The sequence below is a fragment of the Neoarius graeffei genome, chromosome 15, assembly GCF_027579695.1.
Source record: "Neoarius graeffei isolate fNeoGra1 chromosome 15, fNeoGra1.pri, whole genome shotgun sequence".
In the NCBI taxonomy this organism is placed as follows: Eukaryota; Metazoa; Chordata; class Actinopteri; order Siluriformes; family Ariidae; genus Neoarius; species Neoarius graeffei.
In genome coordinates, this window is record NC_083583.1 from 44412678 (window position 1) to 44440477 (window position 27800).

Below are 27800 nucleotides of genomic sequence, written 5' to 3' on the forward strand. Positions count from 1 at the left end.
AAGAGAGTCACTAATGTTGCCATAGCTATACTGTCTGGGTAGCATGGTGGTGTAGTGGTTAGCACTGTCGCCTCACAGCAAGAAGGCTCTGAGTTCAAGCCCAGTGGCCAACAGGGGTCTTTCGGTGTGGAATTTGCATGCTCTCCCTGTGTCTGTGTGGGTTTCCTCCGGGTGCTCTGGTTTCCCCCACAGTTTAAAGACATGCAGTTAGGTTAACACAGGGCAGCCATGGCCTGAGGTTGGGCTGAAGTTCCCTTGAGCAAGGCACCTAACCCCCAACTGCTCCCTGGTTGCTGTAACATAGCTGCCCACTGCTCTGGGTGTGTGTGCTCATTGCTCACTTCTTCAGATGGGTTAAATGCAGAAGAAGAATTTCACTGTGTGCTCAAGTCTGTGCTTATGTGTACATGTGACAAATAAAGGCTTCTTCTTGTAACTGAGAGACCTGTATTTATCATACACATCAAAAATACCTTTGAGAAACTGATTCACAATAATGCCATGTAATTTAAGGCTTCTATTTACACATTTCTGGCCCTGAAATGTGCTCGGCCCCCAAGTGGAGCAAAGCTTTGCCTTTTCCTTTAAAGGCAAATTACAAGGAACACACAGTTTTAACCGAGGAGGATGGGTCAGGTTCGGTAAAAGAAAGTCCTGTCAGTGTTTTACTGCAGTTACAGAAGAAAACTACAAACTGCTCCTTTAAACAAGTTCAGACACAATGAGATTGTGTTCCAAACCCTGACTGGAGACTTTGTCATGATGCCCAACCATCATGTTTAAATCTGCTGTGTGGTTTGATGTTTCTGGCCAGAACTAGATGAAGCTTTACTTAGCATTTACGCTCACACTCCCAGTGGAGATGAAATCAATAAGGCAGGCCATTAAAACTTTGCAGTCTTGTTGGAACATAAGCCTTTTGTTTAGTCCCGTCACCCTATTGCTGCTTTCTGAACCTCAGGCCTCAGCATCTCCCATTAAAAGTCAGATGCTCCAAAGCTACAAAACAGATTGCAAACACAAGGGCTCTTAACACTCAATGTCAGGGTGACATGTGATGATAGAAAGACAGAATGGAAGAGCTGAGCCTCGATCTGGCTTTGGAGATTCATAGGAAGCTTTCTGGTTGCTTATTCTCACTGACCTGCTGAGCCACGCCGCTGTACACATCCTGCGGCTCTTCACAGGGCATCAAGTTTACCGACGTTGCACCAATCACATCACGACCCAGTGCAGCATAGTGCTGGAGGCCATTACAGGAACCATCCTGAGTGAAATATAAAAAGACAGACAATGAAAATTAAACTCATTTATTATATTCTAACTAACAAGCCAACAAGGAATAGGCTACCAGAGCTACTTTTATATGCATTTTAATAATCCGACTGATCTTTCTATCATAATAAACAGTGGGAAAAGAATCAAAATATGTAAACCGACTGACAAATCCATTAGAAAGTATAGCTTCACTCCTAGTTCTGAGTGTAACTGCACCCACTGATTAAATTTGAAAAAAAAAAATGCTAAAAAGTAGGCAAAGGGCTGTGGTGGGGGGATGGGGAGTGGATAGAGAGGGGCTGAGAAGGGGAGCATGGATGTGTGAGGTAGAGGTCTGCGCGGGTCAGATTTTTCAGTCCCGCTCCCGCCCGCATTGTGCAGTCCCACTCCCGCCCGCGCCCGCAAAGAATTATGATTTTCAGTCCCGCTCCCGCCCGCGCCTGCCATATTTTGTCCCGCTCCCGCCCGCAAATCCTGCATGATGCAGACGTTCACGTTATTTCTCAGGAAAGTTCTTGTCTTGACACAGCATGATGGTGCCCCGCCCCCTACTTTGAGTGGATTTGAGCATAAATATCTACAGCTCACGTTTGTTATTGTTTACCTTGTTTCTGAATTCAGCATGTAGTATCTCTAATAATAATAATTAGTGCTGTCAAACGATTAAATGCAAATCACACATTTTTATCACATGAGAAACCATTGTAATTCTCTGATCAGCATAAAAAAGTGAATGGGCTTGCTTTGTACCAATGTTTTTTTTTTTTATTGCAAAGCAGAGCTAGTAAAAGAAATGAATTGATTTACTGCTTGCGTTAGTCTACAACTTTAATCAGAGAGACATGTTACACAGTGACGGTAGGCTTGACTCAATGCTATCCCAGAAATCCTTCCTGTAATATGCAAATTTGGCCGCCTCTGATTGGACAGCCAAATTTGCATATTACAGGAAGGATTTCTGGGATAGCATTGAGTCAAGCCTACCGTCACTGTGTAACCTGTCTCTCTGATTAAAGTTGTAGACTAACGCAACAAGTAAATCAATTCACTCATGGTTCTCTTGCTAGCTGGGTGTGAACTGCGAGTCATTAGAGTGATCAATAGCAAGTTTAAGATGCCATTTCTCACTCAATCTGGCAATCTGACTTTCTCTGCAAATTTAGGCATCTTAAAATGTTTTTATTAATGCCAAATAAAATATCCAGCACAAATTATATATGATAGACATAAATTAATAATTTATAAATTTTATTTCAAGCACGTTTTTAGTTAGTGGGACTGCAGCTTATCACCGCTCCCACCCGCGCCGCATATGTGCACTCCCGCGTGCATATGTGCACTTCCGGTCCCGCCCGCAATGAGCTTTCAAAATTTGTCCCGCGCCGCACTGCTTTGCGGCGGGTCCCGCGGGACTCCCGCGGGAGTGCAGGGCTCTAGTGTGAGGCAGGAGTTGCTCAGCGAGTCTTGAAGAACATATAAATGTAAATGAGAGCCACTTCACAGACTCCCAGATAGAGCAGGGGCTGAGGGAGGTGGGCTGCCCACCTATGATTAGACGGCATGAAGATTCTTTTTTTTAATGAAAAATTTTCATGACATAGAGGAGTGTCGAACGGTCGACTCTCCACCAGCATTGCAAGTTTCAGGATTTTACCCAGTAGACGGCATTTTGATCCATTTTCAACACACAAAATGCCGAAGCAAGAAAACAATCCAGGCACGCCAAATATATGGAAAAAAGTGAACAAACAAGGAAGGAAATATAAGAAAGCCTTTATTATAGTGGCTAAACCACTGTAAGGCCAACATCTTTTGACCACTGTTAGTCTTTATCAGAGCTTAAAAAAAAAAAAAAAAAAAAATGGGCAAATCAGGCATGGTCTTTACCTATATAATAACAACAGTCACATGGCCCAGATAATGACATGACATGGGTGAAACACAGACACTAATCAAAGAGAAAAAAACCAGAAAAAGCATGAAATGAGATTAACCAGAAATGTATACATGGTTTATACCTCACAAATAGAAAATGGGTACCAATATACAGGTTTTATACATTACAGAAAATAAAGTAAGATCTATATCCTCATTAAGACCAGGATACTTTAAAGCATCCATTTTTTTGGATGGCTCCAAAAACAACTTCTGGTTAAGTTTCTGAATTCGGTCACCACCCCGACCATAAAATGCCAATTTTTTGCCAATCTTAAACCCAGCACTGATGTTTCATCACAGTACAGCCATGTCATATTTAGTTTCCAGCTCAAAAAACACATCCAAGTGTGCAGTAGCTCTTTAAACCTGCTTGACTGAAGATTTTGAAACATCGCCCTCTCTGGTAGACGACTGTTCTTGCAAGCTACTTGAGCTGTGCTGCACCCTTTTCCATTGCACAGATTGCACCAATACACACTCCGAGAATTCAGGGCTGCATCACAAACCACACAACGCACGCTAAAAAGGACGCCTAAATAGTAATCAAATACTGTTTATTAATGTCTGTTTGGGATGCAATCCAAGTATTTGAGACTAATGATGTAAATATTCTGCTACGTCTCCATTAAGCCCCTTTGACATATGAAATCCATGAAGAAGATTTTGAGCTAAAAACAACAAAATAGATAAATTTTCATTCCCACTCAGTCTAAATAACAGAAAACTTATGGACAGTGTGTATTCCCACCTGACTGTATTTAACGGAATGTTACAGAGCGCCAATCATGTAAGATCGGATATGACATAACTCATAAGGTGCCAAGTTGATTGTTGGGAAAAAGCCCAAGCTGAGACATTAGCTAGTTATAGCAATATGGCACGAGTTGAGCTGCATCATGTCTCTGTTGAGACAGCCGTCAAATATATGGTTCACTCCTATCTGTAGTTACGGCTATCTGTGTTAGAGCTTGGACCATATCCCTTGCAGATACAGCACTCCCACTGTATCTGCTGATGTTTGCTCATTGTTTTGAGTTTGCTACTGGTGGTTTTACATTGAGGCAGTACAAGTAGTGCTGTTGCAATATCACTACATTTACTGTACGTCACTGCCAACAACATTATGAGCGTTCAGAACACAGGATGGTTCCGATTCCCACTGGAGCCATAACAAAAGATTTCCATAAATTTTACTCGGTTGAACTTTGCTCCCAATCCTACAGGTCACCATTACTGTGCAACAACAAAAATGTACAGTTTTCACTATGAGTGGGAATGGTGTATTATTCTCTCACTCCTGTTGGCTTTGTTTATACTCTCACCTTTGATTGGTTGGTGTCTCTTACTTGTCAGCAAAAGAAGTCAGACTTTACTAAAGAACTTTATTGACTAAAGTTTGGGGTGTGGTAACATTTGACATATCTAAGCTGGTGCATGACATGTGTGTACAAATTTCCAGCCAATTCCAAAGAAACATTTATAATAAATTGGAGTGCATGCAAACACTTCTATTGAAAGCTACAATTTGGATAAATTCATACAATTGGAATAAATTATTCAGACGATGTACTATAGTGCAGCAAGGAAGAGGGATAGGATATCTATAATGATTTTTAAACTGCAATTTAACATGCATTTTTGTTCAACAACAAAGCACCAATAAAATTTTATATAAAAGAACAATTAATTCCAAAAGAACAATTCCTGTCCCTGTACTGCGCATCAGCTGGACACGCTACACTCATCGGCCACTTTAATAGGAACTCATTCTTGAGTCTAAGATTCCTGTTCTTAGCTGGCAACCCAGTATGAGTAGAACCCAACGTGGTCTTCTGCTGTTGCATGCTGAGATGCTTTTCTGCTCACCAGGGTTGTAAAGAGTGATTATATGAGTTGCTATATCCTTCCTGGCAGCTCGAACCAATCTGGGCATTTTCCTCTGACCTCTCTTATCAACAAGGTGTTTCCACTCACAGAACTGTCACTCACTTGATGTTTTTTGCACCATTCTGTGTAAACTCTAGAGATTGTTGTGTGTGAAAACCCCAGGAGATCAGCAGTTTCTAAAACACTCAGACCAGTCCATCTGGCTCAAACCAACACCCATGCACAGTGAAAGTCACACTTCGAGATCACAATTTTTCCCATTCTGATATTTGAATGAAACTCCTGATTTGTATCTGCATGATTTTATGCATTGTGCTGCTGTCAAGGGATTGGCTGATTAGAGAACTGCATAAAACAGGAGGTGGATGGGTGTTCCTAATAAAGTGGTCAATGAGTATATAATGAAAGCCAAGAGAGCAACAGCAGCAAGTTATAATGGGATGTCAAATCCAAACTAAAAAGAGACAGTGTGTTGGTGTGGGAGAGACAAAGTCAACCTTCATCATATATATATATATATATATATATATATATATATAAAAACACCCCAAAGCAAAGCCCGGTTTCCAATCTCTCACTCTTTCTATTACACAATTACAACCACATATGCAGTCACAAACACAAACGCACACACACATTTATAGTATTCTATACCTGATGTACAGGGAAATGGGAAATGAACTGCGTGGGGTCATGTGATCTGGAGGCATTTGCTATTTCCATGCAGCATGCCAGAGTCTGCCAAGGCTCATCGGCATTCATCCACCACTTCTTCCCCTAAAAAACAAGGTAAGGCAGCTCTGTCACTCTAGGGACATGACACACACATCTCCATAACATTATCAAACCTGCCAACTGCAAAGAGCATAATGCTAGCATTGGTTATGGGAGGGGAAAAACACAGTACACTTTCACTACATGTTTCACGATATGAAATTTATGTTAACCACCAGGCTTTTGGCATGTTTTAGTCATGTTTTATTAACGACAGTTAAAAAGAGAATTTAAAAAAAACGTTTACATGCAGTCAAGTTTACCTTTTCTTTGGTTAGTGACATAAAAATATTACAAAAATTATCAGGTGTTAATGCATTCTTTAATGTGTGGTTTTTTTTTTTTTATTCCAAGATTAAAACAAGATCAACTGTGAGCTACTGCTCACTTACTGTATGTATCCCCCGCTCTTGCTTGTATCAGAATGCAAGCAATCAAAGGAACAGGACACTTGTTATGAATGTTGACTTCAACAAATAATTAACCCTGAAACAAGTAAAGAGCAGTGTTCTCTAAATAGGATGTAGAAGATTGATAGACATGAAAACTGTTTAAAAAAAAAAACTACCTGAAACGCTTACAAATATCAAGCAGCTGTGATTCACAGTTGCTGAGAAAAGTGTTATGAAAATGTTGTAAATCCACTCTATAGGTTTCCTAAATGCATTCAGTCGGTAAACAGGAAGTTGATGTGCGACAGACCTGAAAACGGTATATATGGTATAGAACCCCAAGGTGAAGTTTGGTACCAAGTGGCTATGACTTGTGGTTGTTGAGAAAAAGGGTGTTTCCAACAGATGGAAATACGGCAATACAGACAATGGACAGAGGTAAACCAGTACACCCACCCACCCCCTTTTGAAGCGGGGGTACAATGACCTAGGAACATCAATCAAACTGCTTTCAAAGATCACAATTTTCGAAAGCCTTCGTACCAGTTTTGTGAGATCACCAACCGAGCTACGTAAAAGCCTCCAGCTCAGTTATTTATAGAACTCAAAATCTGTTTTGAATGGAAAATTGTGAAATCACAGCTCTATTTACAGATCAGCGTTATCAGAATCAGCCATTAAAAAGGAGCCATTTAAAACCATGTTGAGGGCAGGGGTGCTTTAAGATTGTGTTAATTTTGTACAGAACAGAAACTTAAAAGTTACCACCCACCGTTAAAGGGTTGTCTGCCGAGTCTAAGATGTCATCCATAATGGTGTTGGCATATTCCAGTCTCCCAGCCAGCGAACTCCGCTTCTTCAGACCCGTGAGGTTCACCAGGTGGATCTTTAACCAGTCCAGGCCTTTAGGACCCAACGGCTTCCCCTCAGCAAACAGCAAGATGGCTCTGGTTACATCACTTCCCAGATGGTTAAAGTAAGGTGGGCATGGGTAAGTACGCCCTCGGAAATCCATGTTGTGAGGGAACCAGAAGATATCATGTCTCATGTGGTTGGCGATGGACAGCTTGTAGAGTGCATCCATACGTAGGCTGTGCATCTCGGCCACCTTCTTCTTGGCCCTTGTGGCTTCGTGCTTCAGATAGGCCTTCTCTGCAGGTGTGTATGTCGGGTCATGAGGGTTGAAGCGTGGGATTTCTGGTGCTTCGGAAATGGGTGGAGGCACATCCAGCTTCTCGTCACCCTTATTGTTAAAGATGGAGATGATTATGTCCAACAGAGGTTTGTTGATCCTCCAGGCACAGTTGCCCAGCTGGCTGAGGGAGTCCAGTACAGCATGCAGTTCCTCATCCTGGCGCTTCTCCAGCAGCAGCTGGTGTTGAATGGCACCCTCAACTGAGCGCATCAGCTTGGTCGGAGTCAGCAGGTAAGCTCCACTCTTGGCTGATGTCCAGGGCACTGGTGGGCACAGCATGGGCATCACATATGAGTCAAAGGTCAGCTTGGTCTCCATGGCTTCAGACTGTATTTGGGTCAGGATTGGGTGTGGTTTGATAAAACCAATCTAGTGCATCAACAAGGAAGCGGAGACAAGATTAAACCAGACAGTCAGTCATTTCTAGTCCATTAACCTGACTTATACATACACTTGACATACATGCCTCTACAAGAGGAACCATTTGGCATACAGTTGTTTGGTGCCAAAAATTAAATTAGACCCCAGTACAGATGCCAATGCAAGATCACATCCATCTGCTTCTTTGTCTTGTAGCCATTTGCTCATATAACTCATCTTCCTGCTACAGTGAAAAATCTTACAGACCACACTTCCCAAGAAGTGCTATCAGGATTGTATTATATAGTTTAAGACGTTATGGCATTTGAAACAGTATCGTTAAAAGAAAACACCGAGATGGCTGATCTGAGTGGGCAAAACAGTATCAACATGTGTGGTTGTTAAAAAGGAGTGCAAGGTGCAGTGAACTGCAGTTGTATCGACCCTGGGAAAAGGAAGTGTGCATGTCTTGCTGGCACAACTGAAGTACTCTTACATGTGACAGTTTCTCTGCACTTCCCAGCATCACACACTCATTTTTAATGACGAGGCTTGCTGATACTGTTCTGAGCAGCCAGATCAGCCACCCTCATGCTCTCGAGTAAATATACTGTTTAGACTCCATAAAATGTTTTCTGGCAGCAGTCTTGATATTTTCACAGAACACAGTTTGCAACCTGCTTTGATCATTAACTGTAAAGTACATCCAGATTGCTGTCATTTTGTTTCATATGTTCTTTATGCAACAACGTACACTCAGCTTACAATCACAGAGGACCATATGGTATCGAAAGTTGGCAGTGAAGTGAACAAATGAGTGTCGAATTAGACTGATACCACTATTTGTTTTGATACATCTCCACATACAGTATATTTAATGCAAAAACAGTTTTGTTTGTCTCCACTATTTTCAGCTTGACCCATATGTCTTGATTTGCTTGACTGATACCTGGTACCACAGGTCCTTGACTGCTAGCTGGCCTATTGGTTAGTGTGTCCGCCTCTCAATCAGGAGATCGTGAGTTTTACTCGTGGTTGGGTCATACCAAAGACCATCATAAAAACACTACCTACTGCTGTCTGGCAAGGCATGCTGCAATACAGATGGGACCGGCGAGTCAAACTCTCAGGGTTACCGGAGGAGTAGCCCCCCCCCACTGTAACCCTAGCTGTATAGGCGAGAGGCCGAGGGCTACAGAAACAGAGATTGGCGCTGCCCAATGCACCTTAACGGCCTGGTTAGTACTAGGACAGGGAGACTGCCTGGGAAGACCAGGGCATGGCGCGGGAAAGACTTTAGACAACATGAAGAATTGTGGGTAATTTGCTCAGTCAGGCTACACCATCTGGTGAAACAGCACCATGAGACAATGGTTTGAGGATCTCTGGTATCAGAGTTGTGAGAAATCGTGTCTATTTTGAATGGAAAATGAGGAATACCACAGCTTGCATTTAAAATCAAGAAAAACCAGTGTCCAGAATGTCTGATGCCATGAAATATCAAGTGAGGTTCAAGTGGAAGACAAAAGTTTCTTTCCAGCTTTCAGCAATGTTCAACAGAAGAGCTTTTGAAGTACCTTGAAGAGCCCCTGTTGTCATTAGAGGCATCAGGTTCTGATTTTTTTGACATAAAACAAGAAAAATGAAGGTACTTCGACAGGAAATACAAGCCTTCATAAGGGCTGTCAAAAATCAGTGGAAAGCACTCGACAAAGCAGCATAACATGCACTCCAACTAAAAATAGCAATATAACCATCCAGCTCCAATCATTACTCCTCATTCAAAAACTGCACCAACAGTAGAGAGGCCCTGATTTCTGAACTGAAGACCTACATCGCATCAGTGCGACCCAGGCTGAGTCGAGCTCTCCTGCTGCTTAGGCCAGCACAGAGAGAAATCCAACCTCTCGCTCTATCCATCACCCTCCTTCGAACCCACACATACTTACAGATGCATGCAACCCTTAGACTGTAAATCACCAGGCCAATTAAGAGCTTGGTTTAAAAAAAAAAAAATTAGCTTTGGAGTAAATCATCTTCTGCCGTGTCCATTCTCACATAAAAAATCATACCGGCGTATGTGGCTGTACAGTACACTAACATGAAGCGAAAAAGAAGACAGAAAGAAGAAAGGTCTGGAATATGATTTAAAATGAAAAATTTTGAGGTCATCTCATTAAGGACTGGCCTCACCACACAAGCAGTTATGATCCATTATGCTAGACCTCTGCGCTTCAACAAACAGCATGTAGTAAGAAACCAGGACAATGATTTTGATGCAACATTCTAAGAATTCAGTTCAACTTTTTTTTTTTTTTATCTCCAGCTGTGTTACATCACTGGTTCAACTGACAGATGATGGTCTAGATCTGACCCCAGCAAAGTAATTTAGGGGACTGAACTAAGCACTTAAAAATAAAACTGCACTTAGCTCTAGTAACATATCCTCTGGTGCAGCCAAGGTTCTTCTTTATTTTTATTAAGTCACTGCATGTCTTAAAGTAATGATGGATGTCGTTTCTCTTTACTTAGTTGAGCGCTTCTTGACATAATATGGATTACTACAGTTGTGGAACAGGGCTATTTACTGTATTTTTATTATTTATTATTTGATCTCAAATGCATTAAGAAGGCAAGACATTGCACTAATTAACTTTTGACGAGGCATATCTGTTAACTGAAAAGCATTCCAGGTGACTACCTCATGAAGCTGGTTAGGATGATGCCAGTAGAGTGCAAAGCGTCATCAAGGTAAACACTGGCTACTTTCAAGAATCTAAAATATGAAAACACATTTAACACTTTTGGTTACCACATACCGTAATTCCATTTAGACAGACAAATGTTTTACTGGGAGATATGCCACTTGCATTTTTCATACGAACTACATCTGGGACACTGAGTAACACATTTCAATATCCTCATTCGTGAGGAAATCGATAAATTGTTTTCATAAATTTGGGTACTTTTTGTTTGTGAATGTGTCTATATAATAATAATAATAATAATAATAATAATAGCAGTACACGTTAGCTTGAAGATATGAAGTTTATCTTCGTGTTGAAAAACTCACATTTTTCATATGAAATACATTGCAGATCAAAGTGACATATTTAAATAATATTGGCTTTTTTCATGGTCTATCTTCCATTCAGCTAGCATGATACTGAACGAGTCAAAGATAAGTTATATATCTGATAGACTTTTCATGATAGACCACGAAAAAAGCCAATAATAATAATAATAATAAAAAAAAACATACATACTCTCGTCATATCCAGGGATGCAAACGGTGTGCCTTTTGGCGGATGCCGCCTTTTTCACGGCTGAATCGTGCAGATCCGATTTTTTTTTTTAGGAGGGGCGTTGGAGTATCTGATTATAATTTCATCAAAGTAAATTCTGTATTAAAATTACTAAATAAGCAAATGCCGTTACAGTCCATGAAACATAGGAAGTATATGGACTGTAACGGCATTTGCATAATTAGTAATTTTAATACAGAATTTACTTTGATGAAATTATAACCAGACACTCCAACGCCTCCCCTAAAAAAAAAAATCGGATCTGCACGATTCAGCCGTGAAAAAGGCGGCATCCGCCAAAAGGCGCGCCGTTTGCATCCCTGCATATCAGCATTCTCAAAGGCCAACGCTAGCTTACCCGTGACTCCGTGCTGTTAGCGTGGCAGTGCAGTTACCTTCCAGCCGGTGTAGCATTAGCAAAGGCCAACACTAGCGCAGTCAAGCCGATTATTATTATTATTATTATTTTCTCTGTGTAATTTACTTAGTTACTTTTAAAATGAACATCGACAGCTACACACAGTGTGACCTGGCAGCCAAAATTTTTTCAAAATCTTCCGCTTTTAACGAAGCAACGTTGCGGCCATGTTTGTTTACAAACTGTCACAGTCACTCGCTAGTGTGGAAATTTTACATCTCCACATGTCTCTTTTCCAGCTTTTCAATGTCCGTTAGTATGTTTTTCTCTTGTAAATATGCGTGAAGAATATATAATGAAGTTTTGGTAGCCTTTCGGGTGTTCAGTGCATCTTCAGTTTCAGTTTATTTATTTCGTGCTTAATCCTAAAAGTAGTACTGGATTAGCCTCATCATCTCTCTTTCCTGGCAGACAAAGAAATGATTCTGCGCATGCGCAGCAGAAAACTTGTGTCACTGGATCTTCACATAAGCTCCGATGTGTGACTTTGTGTTATTGTCTTGACAACATGCAATATTATAACAATATTGCATGCTCATTCTCCATTGGGGAGAGTGGGGTATAAGTGGAGGATAAGCGATATGATAATATTGTATGCCATCAATAAACCCACTAAAAGAGAACAGAATACATGTTTTTATTCCATGGAAAAAGTGTCCTGTATGTATAATAATTCCTGATATTTCACTCTGATGACGTCACTTCCAGTGTTTTCCCACTGACAAGACATGCGTTGTCAAAATGGTGAACTGGTTCAACACTAAAATTTTGATTAACCTGCGTTGTTTTTTTTTTTTGTGGATATGTCCATATAATATAAAAACATTACATGGTGGCATGAAGATTGGCTCCTCATGTTGAAAAATATTTTCAAACATATATAAAATACACATTTCACCACTCAAAGATACACTTCATGTATGTATGTATGTATGTATGTATGTATGTATATTTTGTATATAACACACCACACACGTCCCTTGTGTTATTTCATAGCTTTGATGTCTGCAGTATTGTTCTACAATGTAGAAAACAGTCAAAATAGAGAAAAAGCTATGAATGATATACACACACTTCAAATGGATGCTTGTTTTGTAGGGGTCACTTATGAATTTCATACACACACACACACACACACACACACACACACACACACAGTGGTGCTTGAACGTTTGTGAACCCTTTAGAATTTTCTATATTTCTGCATAAATATGACCTAAAACTTCATCAGATTTTCACACAAGTCCTAAAAGTAGATAAAGAGAACCCAGTTAAACAAATGAGATAAAAATATTATACTTGGTCATTTATTTATTGAGGAAAATGATCCAATATTACACTTCTGTGAGTGGCAAAAGTATGTGAACCTCTAGGATTAGCAGTTAATTTGAAGATGAAATTAGAGTCAGGTGTTTTCAATCAATGGGATGACAATCAGGTGTAAGTGGGCACCCTGTTTTATTTAAAGAACAGGGATCTATCAAAGTCTGATCTTCACAATACATGTTTGTGGAAGTGTATCATGGCACAAACAAAGGAAATTTCTGAGGACCTCAGAAAAAGCGTTGTTGATGCTCATCAGGGTGGAAAAGGTTACAAAACCATCTCTAAAGAGTTTGGATTCCACCAATCCACAGTCAGACAGATTGTGTATAAATGGAGAAGATTCAAGACCATTGTTACCCTCCCCAGGAGTGGTCGACCAACAAAGATCACTCCAAGAGCAAGGCATATAATAGTCGGCGAGGTCACAAAGGACCCCAGGGTAATTTCTAAGCAACTGAGGGCCTCTCTCACATTGGCTAATGTTAATGTTCATGAGTCCACCATCAGGAGAACACTGAACAACAATGGTGTGCATGGCAGGGCTGCAAGGAGAAAGCCACTGCTCTCCAAAAAGAACATTGCTACTCATCTGCAGTTTGCTAAAGATCACGTGGACAAGTCAGAAGGCTATTGGAAAAATGTTTTGTGGACGGATGAGACCAAAATAGAACTTATTGGTTTAAATGAGAAGCGTTATGTTTGGAGAAAAAAAAAAAACTGCATTCCAGCCTAAGAACCTTATCCCATCTGTGAAACATGGTGGTGGTAGCATCATGGTTTGAGCCTGTTTTGCTGCATCTGGGCCAGGACAGCTTGCCATCATTGATGGAACAATGAATTCTGAATTATACCAGCAAATTCTAAAGGAAACTGTCAGGACATCTGTCCATGAACTGAATCTCAAGAGAAGGTGGGTCATGCAGCAAGACAACGACCCTAAGCACACAAGTCGTTCTACCAAAGAATGGTTAAAGAAGAATAAAGTTAATGTTTTGGAATGGCCAAGTCAAAGTCCTGACCTTAATCCAATCGAAATGTTGTGGAAGTACCTGAAGCGAGCAGTTCATGTGAGGAAACCCACCAACATCCCAGAGTGGAAGCTGTCCTGTACGGAGGAATGGGCTAAAATTCCTCCAAGCCGGTGTGCAGGACTGATCAACAGTTACCGGAAACGTTTAGTTGCAGTTATTGCTGCACAAGGGGGTCACACCAGATACTGAAAGCAAAGGTTCACATACTTTTGCCACTCACAGATATATTGGATCATTTTCTTCAATAAATAAATGACCAAGTATAATATTTTTGTCTCATTTGTTTAACTGGGTTCTCTTTATCTACTTTTAGGACTTGTGTGAAATCTGATGATGTTTTAGGTCATATTTATGCAGAAATATAGAAAATTCTAAAGGGTTCACAAACTTTCAAGCACCACTGTGTGTGTGAGATATACACACACACTGACCAAAACAAAACAAACATCCATCTGAAGTATTTACAGCCATAAACTAATTGCTACAGTCTCCATTCAGGCTCATTAGTTAGTTATCTGGATCTCTGTAAGCAAGGAACTTGATGTAGCTGGACTTTCAGAAAGTTTACTTGAATACCCCAAGTTAAGAGTAAATTAAAAAACAAAATCAGAATAAATAACTTCTAAAATAAACATCCCAAGCGCTGCTAGCAAAAAGGGGATCAACAGCAGACTGCTGCACACCTGATCAATTCCTGATATGGGATCTTCTCTACATACATCATCTGAAACAAACACACGGCCCAGAGGCGAGGCAAGGCAGAACCCAAACACACGTTAATAGCGAGCGGAGCACCATATCTAAGAAAAAATGGTAAACCCATTGAGTCGATTTTTTGTGGTTTGTCTGTACGTGTACCACCACTCATACACACCGCCTAGTGGCCAGTGTTAGTAATTACCAGTCATACACACCGCCTAGTGGTCAGTGTTAGTAATTACTAGCCATACACACCGCCTAGTGGTCAGTGTTAGTAATTACTAGCCATACACACCGCCTAGTGGCCAGTGTTAGTAATTACCAGCCATACACACCGCCTAGTGGTCAGTGTTAGTAATTACCAGTCATACACACCGCCTAGTGGTCAGTGTTAGTAATTACTAGCCATACACACCGCCTAGTGGCCAGTGTTAGTAATTACCAGTCATACACACCGCCTAGTGGTCAGTGTTAGTAATTACTAGCCATACACACCGCCTAGTGGCCAGTGTTAGTAATTACCAGCCATACACACCGCCTAGTGGTCAGTGTTAGTAATTACCAGCCATACACATCGCCTAGTGGCCAGTGTTAGTAATTACCAATCATACACACCGCCTAGTGGCCAGTGTTAGTAATTACCAGCCATACACACCGCCTAGTGGCCAGTGTTAGTAATTACCAGCCATACACACCGCCTAGTGGCCAGTGTTAGTAATTACCAGCCATACACACCGCCTAGTGGTCAGTGTTAGTAATTACCAGCCATACACACCGCCTAGTGGTCAGTGTTAGTAATTACCAGTCATACACACCGCCTAGTGGTCAGTGTTAGTAATTACCAGCCATACACACCGCCTAGTGGTCAGTGTTAGTAATTACCAGTCATACACACCGCCTAGTGGTCAGTGTTAGTAATTACCAGCCATACACACCGCCTAGTGGCCAGTGTTAGTAATTACCAGCCATACACACCGCCTAGTGGCCAGTGTTAGTAATTACCAATCATACACACCGCCTAGTGGTCAGTGTTAGTAATTACCAGCCATACACACCGCCTAGTGGTCAGTGTTAGTAATTACCAGTCATACACACCGCCTAGTGGTCAGTGTTAGTAATTACCAGCCATACACACCGCCTAGTGGTCAGTGTTAGTAATTACCAATCATACACACCGCCTAGTGGCCAGTGTTAGTAATTACCAGCCATACACACCGCCTAGTGGCCAGTGTTAGTAATTACCAGCCATACACACCGCCTAGTGGCCAGTGTTAGTAATTACCAGCCATACACACCGCCTAGTGGCCAGTGTTAGTAATTACCAGCCATACACACCGCCTAGTGGCCAGTGTTAGTAATTACCAGTCATACACACCGCCTAGTGGCCAGTGTTAGTAATTACCAGCCATACACACCGCCTAGTGGCCAGTGTTAGTAATTACCAGCCATACACACCGCCTAGTGGCCAGTGTTAGTAATTACCAGCCATACACACCGCCTAGTGGTCAGTGTTAGTAATTACCAGTCATACACACCGCCTAGTGGTCAATGTTAGTAATTACCAGTCATACACACCGCCTAGTGGCCAGTGTTAGTAATTACAGCCATACACACCGCCTAGTGGCCAGTGTTAGTAATTACAGCCATACACACCGCCTAGTGGCCAGTGTTAGTAATTACCAATCATACACACCACCTAGTGGCCAGTGTTAGTAATTACCAGTCATACACACCGCCGAGTGGCCAGTGCTAGCCAGTAAAGAAATAAAACAAAAGAGACTGGCTATGATATAAGAAAATTGTACAACCCAGAAACAGATGGGAGCTCCGCTTTTAGGCAGTGCCTAAATCTATACATTAGAGGCTTCTGATTATTCTGAATGCTTGAAGCTGGCAGCTGTACAGGAGGAGCATGAAAATTCAGAACACAGAGGAAAACAAAACAAAAAGTTGGCCTTTGAGAAGCTACAGTACCTCAAATTACTCACTGACCCACATGTTTCTGGTGGCTCATGCTCCAGACTGGCTCAGAGATGAGAATCTCTTACTCTTAACTGAGAGCAGTTCAGATCACTTCACTTTTCCTTTTTATAAACACCAAGCACTTTATTTGTTCAAGTGCTGACTGCATCATAAAAATAACAACTGGATTAAAGCATTTGATGTGCCCAATTACTTGTAGTCTACTGAAACTGGAAAGGGCTGTGATGGAGCTCCGAGGGCTCATCCAAGGTAAAGTTTGATATTGTGTTCTTTAATATACAGTCATGATATTTAAAGCCTAGCATGCTGGAATACAGAGCCAAAAGATCATGCTGTGCATCATGCTACCAACTATTGATTTCTTTTCTTGTTCTGACTTTCTACTGTGTTTGGAGAACACTGTAGACCAAATCCTTTAAAAAAAAAATCCCTGCCAGAATATCAGTTCATTTTAATGGGAAATGCAAAGCAAAAGGAATTCTGTTCTTGTAGAGGTTCAGTTTTCTTCAAGAATTGATTTTTTCACTCCATAACACACATATGCATGGGGTAATTCAGAGTAGCCACCATGTTTTTAGAGGTGAACACACGAAAGTCCACACTGACAGGAACCTAATCTCATCGTCAATACTGCCTGCTGTTTTTTCTACTTCTTTATTTATTCACTTTGCTTTCTTTTTCTATTTGTTATTGCTATTTATATCACGTCTGTACTTCATTTCATTTATGCTTTGATTACCATCCGAGATGTGAGCCTTACCTGCCGACTGCTGCGGAACGTGTACATGTGGTACAGCACAGGGATGAGCTTGTTCTCCTGGGCTGGGTTCAGGATGTTGTTTGGGATTTTGAGCTCACGTACCAGCAGATCCACCAGGAAGCTGCCCAGCTGAATGACCAGCATGTGTGGCCAGGGTGTCTCATCGCTCAGGAGGGAGGGGCCAGCAGAATGCTTCTCCTCCAAAGTGCTCCATTGCTCCCGCGGCAACACATTGCTGGGCTAGGATTGCATAGAACATGACATGATTACACACAGCCCTTTTTCAAAATGCCATTCCCATCTATTACTGTCAACCCCCCCCCAAACAAGTTTCTCATTAACCACCTACAGTGGTTCTGATCCATTTTTTGTCCACCAACGACAAAAATTCATTACCCCTCTCCTACCTCTGCTTCTGCTCCAAGCAACTTTATTATACATGACAGCAATCTGTCACTGTACTGCTGATCAGAACTAAACCAAGCAGCTATTGATTCAGATGAACCAGTGCTGCACACTGCTGTGCAGGGTTGGTTTATTTTATTTTGCACTGAGTGTCCCCCTTTTCCTCACAGCCACTTTCTCTTTCAGCTTAGAGCTACAACAGGATATACACTCACTGGCCACTTTATTAGGTACACCCATACACCTGCTGTTTTATGCAGCTATCTAATCAGCCAAACCCTTGACAGCTGTGCAGATACAAAAATCATGAGCTTCAGTTGATGTTCACTTCAAACATCGGAAAGGGAAAAATCGTGATCCCTGTGACTTTCACTGTGGTATGGGTGTTGGTGCCAGATGGACTGATGAGAGTATTTCAGAAACTGTTGATCTCCTGGGGTTTTCTCTCTCTCACACACACACACACACACACACACACACACACACACACACACACACACACACACACACACACACACACACACCACTCTCTAGAGTTTACACAGAATGGTGTGAAAAACAAAAAACATTGAATGAGCAACAATTCTCTGAGTGGAAACAAACGGCTTATTGATAAGAGAGGTCAGAGGAAAATGGCCAGATTGGTTCAAGCTGCCAGGAAGGATATAGTAACTCATATAATCACTCTTTACAACCGTGGTGAGCAGAAAAGCATCTCAGCATGCAACAGCAGAAAACCACACTGGGTTCCACTCCTGCCAGCAAAGAACAGGATCTTAAGCCCTGCGCACATGGGCGATTTTCTGTCGGTTGGTCATGCAACTTTTTGATGTAAGCGAAAAATTGCTTCATGTGTGGATATTTGCGACGGCAATTTTTTTTTTTGCTTGTGACAGATTGCAGGTATCAAACATGATTGATATTCTGCGACACAAAAAAACCCACCAGTCACTGACTTGTTGCACAGATATTGCTGCATGTGTGTGTCTTTGTGGTAATGACAAGATCACCTCCAAAGGGTAAGCCAATCCCCACCTGTGAAGTAATCACGTGATTTCCACATGGGTTGCAGCCCCCCTCCAAATCGCCCACTGGTCGCAGCGAACACACACATGCAGCTGCCCGAGAGGGGAAACTTGCCCCCAAAAATCACAATACGCTTGCAACGAGAAGTCGCCCGTGTGCGCCAGGCTTTAGAATCAAAACACACACATATATATATATGTGTATATATATATATATACTATATATGTGTGTGTATATATATATATATATATATATATATATATAATGTATATATATATATATATATATACACATTATATATATATATATATATATATATATATATATATATATATATATATATGTATATATATATATATATATATATATATATATATATATACACACACACGTATATATACTCACATATACATATATGTATATATACACACACACACATATATATATATTATGTGTGTGTGTGTGTGTGTGTGTGTGTGTATGTATGTATATATATATATATATATATATATATATATATATATACACACACACACAGTATACATACAAATAAATATATATTGTGGCAGCGGGGGCGTGGTCAAGCGTCGGTCTGTGACCGGAGGGTGGAGTCAGGGAAGGTAAGTGGCAGAATCACTACACCTGATGTCAATTAACCTGTGTTTGTGTGTCTTCCCAGTGACCACACCCTATATAAGGAGAGAGAGAGAGAGAGCAGAGGAAGGGAGCTCTCTCCCCAACCAGACGGCTGATGTGTGTGCGCGCATGTACCTGAGTGTCTGGGAGAGTAAACACTGAAAAGTGTTTAATAAAGAGTTTTTGGAAACTCAGTTCGGGCCTGCCATACTTCTGTGCTCCACCCACCCTCGCAAAGTTCTACAGTGGTGCCGAAACCCAGGATCAGAGCACAGAGGAGAACAGCCCCATGGAGTCCTCCCCCTTCGTAGACCTGATCCACGCCCTCACCACGGCCCAACAGAGCCAGCACCAGGTGCTGCTCGCCCTCCGAAAGGAGCAAGAACAACGGTTCGAGGCCCTGGTGCTGGCGCAACAGGAAGATCATCAGGTGTTCCGGCACCTCCTCGCGTCAGCGGGGTCCACCACCTCCACGGGCCCACCCCACCTCACCTAACGAAGGTGGGCCCGCACGACGACCCCGAGGCCTTCCTCACACTATTCGAACAAGCAGCAGAGGCCTCGGGCTGGCCGGTGGAACAACGCGTGGCACGCCTCCTCCCCCTGCTAACGGGCGAGGCGCAGCTGGCCACACTACAGCTCCCCGCCGACAGCCGGCTGGTCTACGCAGACCTGCACCGGACCGTCCTCCAGCGTGTGGGGCGCACCCCCGAACAACAACACCAGCACTTTTGCGCTCTACGCCTAGAGGAGGTCGGCCGGCCGTTCGCATTTGGCCAGCAACTCCGGGATGCCTGCTGGCGGTGGCTGAGGGCTGACAACCGCGATGCCGAGGGAATCGTCGATCTGGTGGCACTGGAGCAGTTCATCATCCGGCTTCCCGAAGGAACAGCGGAGTGGGTCCAGTGCCATCACCCGGCGTCACTGGATCAGGCCATCGAGTTGGCAGAGGATCATTTGGCAGCTTTTCCCACGGCAGGATCACAGATCTCCTCTCCTCCTCTCTCTTTCCCCTTCCCCTTCTGTGTCTCGTCCTCGCCCCGTTCACCCACCGCGGAGGCGGGGGCCGGCTCCACCCCAGCCGGCCCGCCCCACCCGCGGTGCCCTCCCGTTTCCCGCTTCCGTGTCTGTCTCTCCCTCCCCCCCAGGTGAGTGAGCCCCAGTGCAGAGAGAGAGCCCGGGCTGGTTTGCTGGAGCTGCGGGGAGCCGGGGCACCTCCAGCATCAGTGCTCGGTAATGGAGGTGGGCGCGGTGGTCCGGATCCCCAACGCGCCAGGAACCACCCTCGATCAGGCCGGAGTGTATCGCATATCAGTGAGTGTCCAAGGGGATACGTATCAGGCTTTGGTGGACTCTGGCTGTAATCAGACCTCAATCCACCAAAGCCTGGTGCAAGACGAGGCATTGGGGGGGGAGCACAATTGGTGAAGGTGTTGTGTGTGCACGGGGATGTTCACAACTACCCTTTAGTGTCGGTCCACATTCTATTTCGAGGGGAGAAATTTAGTGTAAAGGCGGCGGTTAATCCTCGCCTTACCCACTCGACGATTTCGGGAATTAATGACTCATTTAGTGAAGAGTGGGTCCTGCCGTAGTTCAGCAGGGGGAGGTCCCAGAGTGGCATTGGCGGGAGCAGCCGTCACAGAGCCGTCTACGTCACCTTCCCATCAGAGTGAGGAGCAGCAGGCTCCTCCTCCCTCTCTCAGGGAATCCCTCACGGATTTCCCGTTAGAGCAGTCACGAGACGAGACTCTGCGGCATGCGTTTGACCAAGTGAGAGTAATCGATGGTCAAACGCTCCAGCCAAATGCCACCCCGTCCTTCCCCTATTTCTCCATTATGAGAGATAGATTATACTGAGTGACGCAGGACACTCAGACTAAGGAGACGATCTCACAACTTTTGATTCCAAAGAGCCACCGGGAATTGGTATTTCAGGCGGCTCACTTTAATCCCATGGCTGGACACTTGGGGCAGGATAAGACACTATCCCGAATAATGGCCCGATTCTATTGGCCAGGGATTCGCGGCGATGTCCGTAGGTGGTGTACGGCATGCCGCGAATGCCAATTTGTAAATCCCGCGGCCATTCCAAAAGCGCCTTTGTGCCCTCTACCATTAATCGAGACTCCATTCAAAAGAATTGGGATGGATCTCGTCGGGCCATTAGATCAGTCAACACGAGGGTATCGCTTTATTTTAGTTCTGGTGGACTATCCAACGCGATACCCGGAAGCAGTGCCTCTTCGCAATATCTCAGCACGCAGTATTGCGGAAGCGCTCTTCCACGTCATCTCCTGAGTCGGAATCCCCAAAGAGATTCTGACTGATCAAGGCACCTCGTTTATGTTACACACACTGCGCAAACTGTATGGGTTATTGGGAATTAAGCTGATCTGCACCAGCGTTTATCACCCACAAACGGACGGTTTAGTCGAACGGTTCAACTGCACCCTCAAGAATATAATTAAAAAATTCGTAAGCAAGGACGCACGCAATTGGGATAAATGGCTTGAACCCCTGTTATTCGCAGTGCGAGAGGTCTCACAAGCCTCCATGGGGTTCTCCCCGTTCGAATTATTATATGGGCGTAAGCCGCACGGCATCCTAGATGTACTGCGGGAAAATTGGGAGGAGGGACCTTCACCGAGCAAAACCGAAATTCAAAACGTGATTGACCTGCGCGCAAAACTCCACACACTCACACACCTAACCCAGGAGAATTTGCGGCAAGTTCAAGAACGGCAAATCCGCCTGTCTGACAGGGGTACGCGCCTTAGGGAGTTCGCACCGGGAGATAAAGTATTCGTACTGTTGCCCACGTCGAGCTCCAAATTGATCGCCAAGTGGCAAGGACCCTTTGAGGTCACACGGCGAGTCGGGGACGTTGACTATGAGGTGAGGCGAACGGACAGGGGTGGGGCGCTAAAGATTTACCACCTCAATCTGCTTAAACTCTGGAACGAGGAGTTCCCTGTAGCGTTGGTTTCGGTGGTTCCGGAGAAGGCGGAGCTGGGGCCGGAGGTTCAAAAAGGAACATTGACATCACTTACCTCTCCGGTCCCCTGTGGAGACCACCTCTCCCCGACCCAACTCACGGAGGTTGTCCAGTTGCAGACCGAATTTTCGGACGTGTTCTCGCCCCTGCCCGGCCACCTCATAGAACACAACATTGAGACGCCCCCGGGGGTGGTAGTGCGCAGCTGCCCTTACAGGCTACCCGAACCTAAGAAAAAGGTGGTTCGGGAAGAACTCGAGGCCATGCTCGAAATGGGCATCGTCGAGGAGTCCCACAGTGACTGGAGCAGCCCGGTGGTCTTGGTTCCCAAGGCCGACGAGTCAGTCCGGTTCTGTGTGGACTATAGAAAAGTCAACGCGGTGTCTAAATTCGACGCGTACCCAATGCCTCGCATTGACGAATTGCTGGATCGACTAGGCACGGCTCGCTTTTATTCGACACTGGATTTGACAAAGGGTTATTGGCAGATCCCCTTGACTCCATTATCCCGAGAAAAAACGGCCTTTTCCACACCGTTTGGCTTTCACCAATTTGTCACACTTCCTTTTGGGCTGTTTGGGGCGCCCACTACGTTCCAGCGGCTCATGGACAGGGTCCTCCGCCCCCACGCAGCCGCATACTTGGACGACATAATAATCTATAGTAATGACTGGCCGCGGCATCTGCAGCACCTAAGGACCGTCCTTGGGTCGCTGAGGTGAGCGGGTCTCACGGCCAACCCAAAGAAGTGTGTGATTGGGCGGGTGGAAGTACGGTATCTGGGCTTCCACTTGGGCAATGGGCAGGTGCGTCCCCAAATTAATAAGACAGCAGCGATTGCGGCCTGCCCAAGGCCCAAGACCAAAAAGGGGGTGAGACAGTTCCTGGGGCTGGCTGGTTACTATCGTAGGTTTATACCTAATTATTCGGACGTCACCAGCCTGCTGACTGATCTCACTAAAAAGGGGGCACCAGATCCGGTCCAGTGGACGGAGCAATGCCAGCGGGCTTTCTCTGAGGTGAAGGCTGCACTGTGTGGGGGGCCACTGTTACACTCCCCTGACTTTTCTCTCCCCTTTATGTTGCAGACGGATGCATCGGACAGAGGGCTGGGGGCTGTTTTGTCCCAGGAGGTGGAGGATCGCCCCGTGTTGTATATCAGCAGGAAGCTGTCAGTGCATGAGGGGCGCTACAGCACAATCGAGAAGGAGTGCCTAGCCATCAAGTGGGCGGTCCTCGCCCTCCGCTACTACCTGCTGGGACGCCCTTTCACCCTCTGTTCGGACCACGCACCCCTCCAGTGGCTCCACCGCATGAAGGATGCCAACGCGCAGATCACCCGTTGGTATCTGGCACTCCAGCCCTTTAACTTCAAGGTGCTCCACAGGCCGGGGGCGCAGATGGTTGTGGTGGACTTCCTCTCCCATCAAGGGGGGGGGGTTGGCTGCAGGCCGGACGGCTGCCTGGCCTGAGTCGGGCGGTGGGGGTATGTGGCAGCGGGGGCGTGGTCAAGCGGCGGTCTGTGACCGGAGGGTGGAGTCAGGGAAGGTAAGTGGCAGAATCACTACACCTGATGTCAATTAACGTGTTTGTGCGTCTTCCCAGCAACCACGCCCTATATAAGGAGAGAGAGAGCAGAGGAAGGAAGCTCTCTCCCCAACCAGACGGCTGATGTGTGTGCGCATGTATCTGAGTGTCTGGGACAGTGAACGCTGAAAAGTTTTTGGAAACTCAGTTCTGGCCTGCCATACTTCTGTGCTCCACCCACCCGCGCAAAGATATTTTTTTATATACACACATACATATTTTATATATATATTAGGGGTGGCACGGTTCACAAAAGTCGTGGTTCGGTACGTATTGCGGTTTGAGGTCTGCGGTTCGGTACGTATTGCGTTTTTTTTTTTTTTTTTAAATCTTAAGTACTCTGTATTTGGGCATATAGCCTACTATTTACCTTAAGTAAACATAGTTTAGGATACAGCATTTAAGAGAGGTTAAAATTATAGTTACAATGAAATAATCATGCACAAACTGAGTTTGAGTTGACATAAGCACATTTTATGAACAATCTCTGATGAAAAGCCAGGTAGTATTTTGAAACAGCAAGAGGGAAGACATGGATGATTTCAACAGCTTTTTTATTTACTACAGTATTTATACAAAGTGTCAGGAGTGTTTGCTGCATGTTGTGGCATCTAGAGGAACCAGGTGTCTTTTGTCACATACAGAGTTTTCATAATTGGAAGAAATAAAAATGAGTTCTTAAAGCTTACTTTTGAACAGATGTGTGTGTTAAAACTTAAACTTTTATGTGGCGACCAACCAACCACCTATATACAAGAACTGAATCAAAAACTCTTCTAATCCTTGAGAGTGAGGATGTATTTTTTCACTTGAAATTAAAGTGCAGTGTTTTGAAACGTATGGCTGGATTTCTTATCTAATCTTAAAGTGCCACTGTATTCTTAGAACGATTTATAACAAAATACACACACAGCCAATATAAAATATTGCAATAAAACCAATCACTGCACTGTTTAAAACAAACCTCCCCTCCCCTCGCCGGGAAAAAAAAAAAAAATCTAGTTTGCCCATTATCCTGTGTCATTCTGAGATGCGCAGATAGACAGTAAAGGGAATTCCGAATTCCCTTTACTGTCTATCTGCGCATCTCAGAATGACACAGGATAATGGGCAAACTAGATTTTTTTTTTTCCGGCGCCGCGGTACGCCGGAAATCCGGCACGGCGCCGGAACGCTATCACCCCTGTTCGCGCGAAAGAGAACCACGTGGTTTCATACGGGCATCCGGCTTTTTTTTTTTTTGCGAACGTCTTAAATAGGGGTACCGCGGTTTATACGCGTATTGCACCGCAACAGGCGTATCGTACGGTTCGGTTTTTTTCCCATAAGCGTGCCAAGCCTTATATATATATACACACACACACACACATATATATATACACACACAGTACAAAATACATCATATGCAATGTACAAAAAGACTTCATAATAAATTCACAATATATTTTTTATTAAGTTTTTACCACTGCTTTGTTTTGAATGGCTGATTAAAACCTTAACCTTGTCTAAAAATGTCAGCGTTTATCACACTGTGAATAGATCAAAATACTACTCTATTCCAGGATAAGTATTTATCAAGAATCTTAAGAATTATATTTTTAAAAAAAAATCCAGATTCTGATTGTGCCCCTTCTGCAGAAGAGCAGATTCGATACCTCTGTGTCTTTGCCAAGCAGTTTCACATACGAGTTGTAGATGTTGCCCAGCTTCTCCACTATCTGGCTGTGACTCTTCTGTTGGATGCAGTACACATTTTGGACTCTGTTGCCCAGTTCCTTAGCCAGCAATAGCAGAGACTCTCCGCTGGGAGGAAGGTTGGTCAATCCCTAAGCATCATGAATGTAACACAGCAAGGAAAGAAGTAAATGAACATAGGGCATTTTCAGTAAAGTTATGGAACCTTCTGATGAAGTAGTAGTACATACACCCCCCTGAGACCTTCTGAGGAACCCACAAAAGTTTCATAAGCACAGGAATTTTAGGCACGGTCCACAGGAGAACGAGGGTTGGTTCAGAAGCATCTCTGATCTGTTGAACCCGTTTATGCACCCTTCTCAAACTTGCTTCTTTGATTTCAACTTAAATGCTGTTTAGCTACAAACCCAAATCCACTACAACCCCACTATATCAAACTCCTTGGGGGACGTCCAAATAGTTCATTATACCGAAAAGCTCGTAACACTGAAATGGACCCAATTTTCACACCAAACATTCATGTTGTACGCAAAATTTTAGGCACATTCCCCTTATCACAAATTTCTCCTTCCAAGTCACTATCGCAGCTCATTGACTGAATTAAAGGATCACGAATGCAGGCAATGATCTCTTCCTCTGTTAGGGAAATGAAGGCGGTGTATCGTTGTCAATGTCCTCCCACTGACTCACTATGTTTTCTAAATGTTCAGCATTCAGTTCATTCATGTGTTGCAAAATCACAGGTGTCGTCATTTATGTCGTGCCGCAGGCTGGGCGGGGGTTATAAAAATGCCGTCAGTACATTTTAACTAGGTGTTAAGTTTAGGGGTATCAGCAGTCATTTCATCCTTTTATCAATCCTTTGATCACCGTTTTCAGTAATTGTTAGTGACTGACACCCAAGCTAGTTAAGCTTTTGTTTTATGGCATCAACACGTATTGTTAACTTGACTGTGGACTTGATTACTTCTTGTTTGTCTCTTGTGGGAAGAGGAGCACATGGCTGAGCGTCTCATATAAGCAGGCAAATGACAGATGTAATTGCAGGTAGAGTGTTTATTTACAAACAGTTAAACGCAAGACAAAAACAGGGTCGTGAAACAGGCAATGGTCAAGCGAGGCACAAACAGAATGGTGGCGGCAAAAGACAGAGTCCAAATACACAAAAAATCAAAACCAGAAATGTAATACACAGATACAAGGCTTGGTAACGTGAGACACTGGGTACAGCACGTATACTTAACCAAGTCTGTGTGTTTAGAGAGCTTTTATAAGTGCGTGCTGTGATTGCACTCTAATCCGGAACAGGTGCATGGTCCTGCAATTCGTTATAATGATGCTCGGATCATGCAGCACCAATGTGCATGGACGTGAGCCAGTAAAAGTTTTTTTTTTTTTGAAGACTCCGAATCATTGTCATTAAAGGTGGGGGACAGGAACTTTGCTTGTTATCTGCAGAAGTTCATAGTAAAAGAGTTCTTTATAGCAGGGTTGCAGTGTGAGACTTTAAGTGGGAGCTAAAGGAGTTTTGAGATTGTTGTTGTTTCTGTTAGTTTCGTTGCAAATACTGTCATCAAAGCATAAGCTGAAGATCTCACAGGGATAAACAACAGAAGTGTGTACCTGTAGCATGATGTTGACGTAATCCTCATCAGGAAGGACGCACAGGAATGGGTAAATGCTGATCTTCCAGTTCCTCTGGTTGCTGCTGCTTAAAATCATCCGGCTGTCTCTCAGAGCCTGTAGCAGAGCTTTACGCCAGTGAGAGCGCTGCTCAGCTAACAGCTTCCTCTGAAACACATCAGAGTGCAGCGTGAACAGCAAAGGAAAGATGTAGCATGACAAATATTTCAGATCCTGCTCTAACATCTAATTAAATACACGTCTCTTGGTTACTATTATTATTAACGCTGCTACTGTTATGATTATTACTATCATTTATGTTACTGTTCTTACTACAATTGTTGCTATACATGATTACTACAATTGTAGTTACTGTTACGATTGTTATTACAGTTATCAATGTTGATACGATTCTAGTTACTTTTATTACTATTATTGTTACACACAAGGCAGCAGAATCAGACAGCTGCTGAATGAAAAAAGG

The 27800-nt window shown here is 43.6% G+C and overlaps 1 protein-coding gene across 1 annotated transcript in view; it reads right to left on the reverse strand.

Annotated features, from left to right (window-relative positions):
* The window catches only part of polrmt (polymerase (RNA) mitochondrial (DNA directed)), a 115092-nt gene that overhangs the window by 52952 nt on the left and 34340 nt on the right, over positions 1-27800 (reverse strand). Inside the window, exons 7-12 of the mRNA XM_060941401.1 lie at positions 27317-27484; positions 25654-25824; positions 17347-17586; positions 7042-7833; positions 5758-5880; positions 1145-1267 (exon numbers count right to left, since the gene is read on the reverse strand). Coding sequence (XP_060797384.1) covers positions 1145-1267; positions 5758-5880; positions 7042-7833; positions 17347-17586; positions 25654-25824; positions 27317-27484 — 1617 coding nt within the window. The remainder of the gene's footprint in view (positions 1-1144; positions 1268-5757; positions 5881-7041; positions 7834-17346; positions 17587-25653; positions 25825-27316; positions 27485-27800) is intronic.